The sequence below is a fragment of the Cygnus olor genome, chromosome 22, assembly GCF_009769625.2.
Source record: "Cygnus olor isolate bCygOlo1 chromosome 22, bCygOlo1.pri.v2, whole genome shotgun sequence".
In the NCBI taxonomy this organism is placed as follows: Eukaryota; Metazoa; Chordata; class Aves; order Anseriformes; family Anatidae; genus Cygnus; species Cygnus olor.
This window is the reverse complement of record NC_049190.1, coordinates 3506266-3516162: the sequence shown is the minus strand read 5'-3', so window position 1 is coordinate 3516162 and position 9897 is coordinate 3506266. Positions and strand designations below refer to the sequence as shown.

At 45.5% G+C, this 9897-nt stretch overlaps 1 protein-coding gene across 2 annotated transcripts in view; it reads right to left on the bottom strand.

The window, feature by feature from the left end:
• Window positions 1-368: 368 nt before the first annotated feature.
• The window catches only part of SORL1 (sortilin related receptor 1), a 42542-nt gene continuing 33013 nt past the window's right edge, over window positions 369-9897 (bottom strand). For both annotated transcript variants that reach the window (XM_040534336.1, XM_040534337.1), the window contains exons 39-48: window positions 9031-9113; window positions 8646-8742; window positions 7875-8059; window positions 7487-7606; window positions 7222-7386; window positions 6588-6762; window positions 6262-6368; window positions 5391-5583; window positions 4884-5096; window positions 369-4452 (exon numbers count right to left, since the gene is read on the bottom strand). In XM_040534336.1, the coding sequence (XP_040390270.1) occupies window positions 4385-4452; window positions 4884-5096; window positions 5391-5583; window positions 6262-6368; window positions 6588-6762; window positions 7222-7386; window positions 7487-7606; window positions 7875-8059; window positions 8646-8742; window positions 9031-9113 (1406 nt within the window). In that variant the 3' untranslated portion in view covers window positions 369-4384. The remainder of the gene's footprint in view (window positions 4453-4883; window positions 5097-5390; window positions 5584-6261; window positions 6369-6587; window positions 6763-7221; window positions 7387-7486; window positions 7607-7874; window positions 8060-8645; window positions 8743-9030; window positions 9114-9897) is intronic.

Here is a 9897-nt window from a genome sequence, read left to right as displayed (position 1 = left end):
AAAAAATGAGGTATGTCTGAAGAGACTGCTGCCTGCTCATTACCTCTCTGGGACTCATAATTCTGCTTGATTTCAGCTGCTGGGGTGTCAGGTGTACTTGCACACACAGCATTTCAACCAGCAATGGGAATGCAGTGTAGGGATGGGATTGTTGAGGGGATGGATGCTAGGACGGGGAGAACCATGTGGTTTGGGCACCAGACAGGGTTAGTGCTGGCGATGGTGCTTGGTGAGCATGGATGTGAAACTCAAAGGCTCTGCAGGTTTTCTGGCCTCCAAGGGTAGTGCTTGCTGCCTGGTTCCTTGGAGGAGAGGCGTGGGAACTGTGGGGACTAGATAATAATTATGGAAACCAGGAATCATTCTGTTTACCCAGTCCATTTTTATTATCATTATTAAGTGGAAAAAAATTGACAGACAAAAATTCCTTCAAAATTGTGCAATAATAACACAACAGAAATCAGTGAATGGAAAAAAAAAAAAAGACACAGAGTAGCAATTCAAATGGTACAGTATTAAACTTCACTTAAGGAACCCGATTAGAAGTTGACACTACGTCTAAAAACTTCATTAGAGACTGGCTGCTCGTAGTCTGCCCCAAGGCTAATTATCAACATCACAGCTAGTACCAGAAATGAAGATGCTCTCTGGAACCGTCAGTAACTACCTCCCTGGCACCATTTCTGTTCTGAAGTCCATTTGAAGGAGACTAGAAATTTGGAAAACGTTCTTTTGGTCTGAAGGTCACTTCTCCCTTTTCTAGATTTCTAGGATTTCTAGAAACTGTCAGAAGCAGTCACATTTAGTGACCACCAGGGTGACCTGCAGGCACAGAGGTCCTTTAGAGCCTCACAAGGCCACGGGATGGCAGCGGCACCCAGAACATCACCGCATGTGCTTCATCCTTCTCGTGTGCTCTCTTCCTCTTTCTGTTTGGGTGCGCGCCCTATATATCTATAAGCAACTCAATCTCAGCCCAAGGAGAACTGTCTTTTCCCAGTGCTAGACCTGCAGATCCCTGCTGCTAACACAGTGGCAAGGCAGGAGCAGATGGAACAAGTTAGGGCAGGCTTACCCGGGGCGTGAACCTGCAGCACGCCAGCTATTCTGCCATTAAATACCTACATGCACAAATTTCCCCTGTGGTCAATAGAAAATGCTTTGCCCCTCTCTGAAATTCCTCTTAGCGTGTCCCTGGGGTGCCAGCCCTGGCAGAGTGGCCGAGGAGCCACAAGCTCGTGCTCGTGGCAGGTGCTGGGCTCAGTGCATGCATGCCTGCCTTGGCTGTTTTATGGCAGCGGCAGCCCATGGACGGAGGAGAATGGGATTTATTCAGGCTGAAAGGATCGTGGTTTTACCCTCAAGCCTGGCAAATGGTGCCTCCTTGTTCTTTCTCACTTTAAAAATCAAAAAACCTAACAAGGCTAAATAAACCCAGTGATCCAAAAGCCCGCCTGATCTTAGAGTTCAGCCTTAGTCTTTTGTTCAAATGGACTTAAGAGTACCAGCTGGCATCTGAGGTGGGCTCAAACATGAGGTATCAGAAGTGCCTCCTTAGCCCGCATACCTTCCCCACTCCTTTTCTTGTTATGGGTCCAAACATCTCACAGGGTTACTGCCAGGTAAACCCAAGTCACCTCCCAAAAATTCGGGTAAGGACTCATGTCACATTGCATCAGGCTACTGAAACAAAACCAGAACAAAATATGCATCCACATCCATGTACCATATGTACACCACAACCCTCCCACCCCATATACATCTCTGTGAACAAGATTCCGTGCTTCAAAAGTTCATAAAAATATACAATTTACCCAGAACTGCATCTATCCTGCTTATTCCCCGCCTGGAGCTTAGACTTCTCTATTTATATATAAAATACAAATACACTAGCCCTGTAAAGTTGCTTTGCTGGGAGCACAGTGGTGATTTTTGCCCTGAAGGGAAAGCCTCTGAGGGCAGGGAGCGTCTGTGCATTGCAAGAAGCGCCCTGGTGCGTGCAGCTTGGCACAAGGACTGCAGGCTGCAGTGCCCCAAAGCCCCGTGCAATGTAGGGACGACTGCAGAGCGAGCGCCAAGGTGTCCCTCACCCCCGTTGCATTGGAGAGGCGCAGCTAGCTGGGAATATTTTTGGAATATAGTATTCCAGCAAAATGCCTCACTGGCGACAGGCTCAGCGCCATGCGAGCGTCGCTTTGCTGAGGCACAAAGGAGCCTTTCAGAGTGACCAGAAGTGACCCGTCCCCAGCTGAAAGCATCCAGCCAAGGGATTTCTGCAGAATATAAAGTGGTTTCGAGGTTCCCCCCTTGGCATCTGCCTTCCACATACGGACACGAGATGGGCTCACTTCTGCTCCCCTTACTCGAGCAGGATTTTCCCTTAGGGGAATAAAGTAGCAGAATTTAACCGCTATTAATTCTCAACAGAGAGGTACCATCTTCTGGGATACTATACTGCAGTTTTCAGTTACCTGTGCCAGAAATATTTGCTTAATAAGGACAGGATGCAATGCTTTTTATCTCTACTTTCAGGCTGTCCCCTGCAGAAATATGTTAAATCTTCTGCTTTACACTTTTAGAATAGTTTTGCCTCTGGGTCAGATTCTGCTCTCTCTGTAGCTGTGACTCCAGACAAATTGAAGTGTGCTCAACGTGCTAGGTTGAATTATACACGTCTTTACCCGTGAACGGCACCTGACCCACTAACAAGGTAAAAATATTGCAACTTGGCAAGCTCGCTGCTACTTATAAAATCTAGTTATGGTTTGGTCCCAACTTTGGGGGAATAAACTGTCACCGGGATTGAGAACAGCAATAATTAAAAATAGAGTCAGTATTTCTATAGCGTATCAAACCATACAGAACCTCAACTTTTTTTATACATTTTCTGCAAGTGAAATTAAATGGATCAGTTGTGTATCAAAACATAGTTGGCCTCTCTCATTTCATCTGTAGGAAGACTGCAATTATAATGTAATTTACACAGCAAAAATACTTCTGGTTTAAACAAAGAAAATAGCATGACAAGACAGTGTGCTGTATTTTTACTGGCGTGGAGATACTGGGCTTTGCATATATAGAGTATGGCCAGGTGTGAGACGCAGACATCCGCTCGTATTGGTGCTCTTGGGCTGGCGAGCAGTGGGATTCGTGGTGAGATTCACATTTTGCTATCGCCAAAAAAATAGCCTCGACAATGGGAAGCAGACATTTCTACTGCTTATCTCTGTTAGCCAGTATTATGTCTACAGTAAATGTGAAATGAGGAGTGATAGGAATATATTATATCTATGTTACTTCTAAAGCTGAAGGTGCAACTACAGCTACTTTTAGGAAATGCTACCGAAGCAGCACCGAATCCCTGCTGTAAACCAGATGAATCGAGCTGCTCAGTAATTACAGCTCTGCACGACTGTGGAGAATCTGTAAGCGAAGCTCTTCTCCAGTTGCACACAGTGGAGGCTCCCCCTTCCGTCCCTCACCATCCTAGCATCTCCGCACAGCTCCGCAGAGGAAAGGTTTCCTGGAAGCTACGTTTTAAGGTGTGCGCTTCAAAGTCAGGGGATGGCCATTTGTTGCAGTGACATTACTGACATAAATTACGGATCGGGGCACGGCCAACAGGTTGGCACCTGCTGGTGATCACTGGAGGGGTTTGGGCAACGCTGGGGGGCTGCAGCACAGCGCAGGCAGCCCTGCCTGTACGTGAGGTCTAAATTGCATAAACTGGGTGCTTGCCCAGGGATGATTGAGGAAAGATTGTATCTTTCAGTGAGGGGGAAAAATATGTAAAAAATAAGGATTCTTATTCCTGTGGTGAGAACAATGATGGGGATGCCAACGTACTACTGCCTTGCAAGATAAAGTGGCACATGTTCTACACAATAATGTGTACAATGTCTGACGACTTCGGAAATCTGTTCTTAAGCAGATTTCCCAATAAATTAACACAACAAAAATACTTTCATATAAAACAAAGTCCAAAGGATTGTTTTTTTAAGTAAAAGCAAAACCTTCAGGGACTATATTACTTATCTCTCTCTACATATATAATCTCCTGAATTTTTTTAAAATAAATTTATTCTTGTCTTAGAAAAATAAAATGAGTAGCCAATTTAGTCAACGGAAAATATCTCACAGACTTAAAAGCATGCCCAGCAAGCATAGCCTTGTAAGACTAAATCAATGTTAAATCAAAGCAATTTGTTACTAAACCAACCTAGTTTGCAATTCACAGTTGATTACTACAAAGTGTTTCTTAAATTTTTTGGCCCATATAAAAATAACATATTGCAACTCAAAGTGCATTTTTAAAATAAACAATCAACTATTTTTATCAAATAAAATATTTACACCATTTGGTTTTTACAGTCAGAAATGCGCTTCATGCGATGACCATGGGGACATCATCTGAAAATCCAGTTATCATGGGAGCTTCGTCATCCTCATCTCCTGGAAAACAAACCCAGAGCTCTGTTACACTGCCCTTGGTTTCATTGGGCACGACTAAACTGGCCCCAAAACTGTCCCCAGAATTACTGCATCAGCATGTGGCCCTTAGCTGGTTGTTGTATTTGTCATATTTGAGTTTTGATTTTACTTTTGATTATCATTAGTAGGAACTGTTTATGTGAGGTTACTAATTACATATATCCCAGGCCAGGCTTACCCTCCTAGAACCAGATCAAACCCACAGAGATTTTCATGCCAAGGATGGCCTAAAGCATGAGAAAGAGGTTAGGTCTTGTGCTGATTTGGAGGCCCTGCAATCCCAAGGCACAACACCAAGACCTACTGTTAGGTTGACAGTTGGATTTGATGATCTTAAGGGTGTTTTCCAGCTCAAATCATTTCCAACCAAATGATGCCAAGATTCCACATACCTAAATCGTCCCCTGAGGAGAAGATGGCCGAGCCCAGGCGGGAGCTATAGTGGCTGTTGGCGAAGGCAGTGAAGCTGCTCTGCAGCCTGCGGTGCCTCGTGTAGAGCACGATGAACCCAACCCCCAGGGTCACCAGCAGCAGGAACAGGATCGGGACCACGATGGCAGCTACATCTGTGGTCTTGCCGATTTTTGATGCAGAGGAGTCTTCACCTACAGAGCAGGAAGGGTGGGAAGCACCATTTGCAACCGATGCCACTTTTCTCCCCATGCTACTTGTGCAGTGCCCTAAGGGGGTGTTAATGGACCAAACCCAACCAAACATGGCCAGATTGCCACAATATTCACATCTGAAAATTGCAGGACGGTTCCTTCCATCCTGCCCTGCTAGGACACAAAGCCACCGAGTGACTGGCTGTGTAATATTGTATTAACTACTCCTTGGGTCAGCTTGTGAGGTTTTAATTAGTGTTAATTGAGGAAGAGGGGATGATGTTAGTGTCTTACCGGTTCCTAGCTCATCATAGAGAAGCGTGGCCGGCTCCCCGCACATCTGCCCACTGTAAAGGCATCTGGCCTGAACTGTGAAGGAATAGTTGTGCCCTATCTTCAGGTTGGAAACTTTGAAGAAGTTTTCTGTGGTGTTCCCGAGATAAGCCGTGCTGTTCATCAGGCTGTCGAACATGTGAATCTCGTAACCCTGAGAAAATAAAAACACAAACCCCAAATCACTCGGCTGCAGAGGTCATCTTTGCTGCTTCTGACAGGCCTTTGAAAGTTGTTTTTCCTGCTGAAGCTTTGTGATGAAGTGCATCAGGCTACCAGCCAGGGGAGAACAACAGTGGAGCCTCCTCCAGGCACCCCTGCCAGCACACACTGACCTTGGCCAGGTCAGAGAGGAGATTTCGGCCTCTGGTTCTCTCTGTTCTTAGCAGCCATCCGAGGCCATCCAAAAAATGGAGCCCAGAGTTGATGATGTTTTTTTTTTCTGATGTACATTTCTACCTGCTCATGCCCCAACAGAGAGTGCGTTGCAGATTTTCTATCAAAGTCTAAATAACAATTCTCAGATGCTACCGATGCGTTTCCCAGCGTGGTAGGGCAGTGGCCTGGTCCCAGTCCTGTGCACGTGTGATAGCTGACCTTTTTCAAGAGGATAATTATGTTCTTAAAAGGTGACCGGCTGGATCTAACAGCACTAGTGCCGTGGTTGTGATGCAAATTGAAGCGAGCTCTATGTGGAGGGCTCATCAGGGACTCCCAGGGGAGCAGAGCCTCCTGATGTACTTAAAGACTCTGTGTAAGGAGCCCTGCAAGCGACTCCGCTCTTGCTTTTACTGAAACACTGCTTGTAGGATGGGGGAAGAGTGCCACTTACCCGGCTTTCATTGAAATTACTTTCCTTTAACGCTAAACTCTTCCAAAAGAGCAGAATGTGGTCGTTTTCTGTGATAATTTTTAAGGCATCTGGTGCAGACAGTGGTACTGCAAATGAGAAAAAACAGCAGGTGGGTTAGGTTTTAACAGTGATGACACTTCTGGTTGAGAAACAGTACGGGGGCCACTTCTGAAATGTAGTGGGTTTTTGGGATCAGCTTAATGCAATGCTTACAAGGGGAGGATGCTGTGGTGTGTGATCTGGTAGGAGTCTGACAGTGGGTTTTGCAGTACGGCAGCATTTCATATGAATACTTGCTCCTTTACCTGTATTAATCTTCATGCTGGATTCTTTGCTCATGTTTCCCAGTTGAACAATCACGTGGTATTTGCCTCCCGGTTCGAGTTTCTTAATGGTGTACTCCACCGTGCTGTTCCGCGTTTTCACTTTGTAGATTTTATCTGTTTTTCTTACCAAATCTTTAACTGCAACAGCATACAACTGAAGGGGGAGGGAAGGCATGCATGGTGAATGACAGGAGACCTTACTTTCCTGCAGACTTGCTAGCAAACTCATATATTAGGACATCAGACTGGAGGGCAGAACTGGCATTAAACCATGCCTGCATCCTACAGAAACCTGGGAAGTAAAGTCAGTTTTCAGGCCTCTTGCTGGATTAGCTGGATCCCTGCCCGAGATCGCTACTTACAGATAGAGAAAATGAAGTTACTGGGGCATACGAGGGCAGGAGGAAGACCTCAGGTTGTATTTCTTAACGAACAAGAGAGGTGCAACCTAAACCTGTGTCATGTTAAAGTTTGCAGAGTTGCTGGGAAGATTTATTCCCTTAAAACTTTGCTGTTAAAGCCTCAGGACCAGATTAGGAGCGGAAAACTTGCTGAGAAAAAGACTTTCCTTCAGTGGACCTGTCTGTGAGCCAGGGTTTTTGTGAGATATTACCATGTCCTGGTCAGGCGAGTCGTAGGGTGATTCCCACTTGATGACGGCAAACGTCTTCCCGGTGAGCACCGAGTGGAGGTGCCGGGGGGGCAGCCGGTTGTCGGGGATCATCTTCACCACGACATAGTCAGACGGTGGCCCTTGGTAGGGAGACATCACACGGACCTCGAAGGGACGGCCCAGCAGTTAATAGGGTGCCTTCGGGCTTTGGTACCGGACTGCGGCCCGTAGTGCGGGTAGGAGAGGGGCCAGAAATGCAGCCTACCAGGAACAGGTACTGCTCGTCCCGCTGCACGATCACGGTGATGTTGTGGGAGGTCGTGGTGGCATTGTGAGGGCTCCTGTACAGCTCAAGGAAGGATGTGGCGTAGAAGATGCCGTAGACCTGCAGAAGAGGAGACAACAGGGACGGTACAAAGCTTGTCGTGGCATGGAGCTCCCACCCAAACTTTTCATGTGCTGTTGCTTTTTAGGGACGTGATGCAAAGACCCCATTTCAAGGGCAGCAAGCACTTTTCCTACTTTTTATGACATGTATTTTTCCAAGGCATTCAGTCCCAACAAACAATCCTGTTTAAACGTTTATTGTGTTTTGAGGGTCCAAGCTAGACCCCATCCTGGGTGGTGAGAAAAGAAAAGACTCGGTGCCTTACCACATTCCTCGGCCCGGTCCAGTTGCACTCCACCGCGGTCTGGTTGATGGCCCTGGCTTTGAGGCTTGGCGACGCCGGTCTTGTCCCACCGGTCACGACGTGTACAAAGGACAGAGGGCTGTCGCCCAGCTCCGTCTTAGCCCAAGCAGAAATTTCGTAGGGCGTCTGAGCTGTCAAGTTGGCCACTGAGCAAGAGGAGAGAGTTGCACTGTTAGGTGAGGCCCAGTACTGCAATGGCAGGGTGAGAGCTTTAAGAAATGTTCAGCATCATTAAAGAATCTTAGCCAGGATCCTCTCTCCCTTGGTTTGTGTTTTCATTCATTCTGTAACTTCTTTTACACAGAAGCACCTGGGTATCTAGCCCAGCCTGTTGCTTGCCTGTATTGGGATGTATTCCTGTATCTTGACTGTGCACACCAGTTACTTCTCCAAAGCCGAAAATAATCTGATTAACAGGGACATGCACTGTATACCAGCCCAAGAAATCATTGACCTTTTGCTGAGTAGATAAGGAATCACAAACAAAATCCCTGTGATGAGAAAAGGCTAGTGCAGCTCTAGGGGATAAATCCCAAATCTCCTTGAAATCTCCAAGTACTAAGAATAGAGGCTGAGGATTTGCTGGTTTGTCCTCGTAGGATTTACTCTTTCCTAAACAGGAAGTACTGAGCTGAGCTGCCATTACAAAAACATAAAATACAATAACTGTGGCTTTCAGTAAAAACACTCTGTTTGGAGGTGATTTAAGCAGAGTTTTATATCTAAATTTACCTTTTTGGATCGACTTTTCTCCTTCTATGGTCAGAGTTCTTTTTTCCTGCCTGTGTGTATCAAATGTCCAGTAGATGTTCACAACGTAACCGCTGACCTGTCAAGCAGCAATCACACGCAATATAAACTTACATGAGTTCAGCTATTCTTGTATTGAGTGAAAGAGCCACCATTTTAAGTCTCTAAGTTGTATTTTCTGTCCTAATTAAGAGAGAGCTGGGACAGCTGATGAGTACCAAGTAATAAATTGGCATGGAATAATTAGTTTCCAAAAGCAACTGTGCTACTAAAATGGGTGTTAGCTTCTCTTATTCATTATTTATCTCATATCCAACCCAGGTCTTTTCTTTTACTGTAGTTGCAGAAGTAAAGGTTAAAATTTTACCTTGATATTAGTATTCATTTTTAGGCTGAAACTTATGGAGTCCTCAGTGTAGCCCTCAACACGTATGACAGGTGGAGGAATGACTGGAAGGAAAGGGAGAAACGGCTGTTACTGCAACCCCAAAAAACAAACATATAGGGAGAGGACAGGCAAAATGCAGACGTTCATTATGACAGTCAGCAACCAGACCCAGAACATCCCCATCCCTCCATACTACAAAGAATCCTGCATTTTTAGTAGCACTGTGTTTTCTTTCCTTTCTTTGTCAACACAGCAAGGGTGCACTTTTATCTCACAAATTAGATAGCAGACAATTTTGACATCAGAATATAGGTTTGGAAAAAAAATCTTGCCAGGAATACAAAAAATTTCAAAAGGCTTATCAAAAAACATTTCAGAGGGAAATGATTTATCGTGTTGGTTGGATTTATCTACTGTCAGGCTGCAACGTTGTGATCGTTTCTGGGAACCTCCGTGGTTTTTTAGCGGTCTAACTGACACAAAATGCAGCAACCATCATAGTGATAAGCTAAGAGGGAGAAGAAGGAGCTAGCATCCTTTCAGCTAACGGTATTGAAGGAATTGCTGGTAATGCATTGTGCCTATCCAAAGGTAGAATCTAGCCTACACAAGTCAGTGGCAATCCATCCGCAGTCCAGGAGAGAGGGACATGCATCCTGCGTGCCACAGAGTTCAGAGGAAGAGTCAACAACCTGTTCAGACTTGCCACTGAACTCCGAGGTGGCTCCAGTTAAGTGAACAGGTACAGCAAAGTTGTCATAAATGTCAGATGCTCAATAGGGAAAAGTAAAGAAAGAGGAGGCGGTTATGTGCGCTGATACTAACGCTTTGGGCTTATATTCAGTA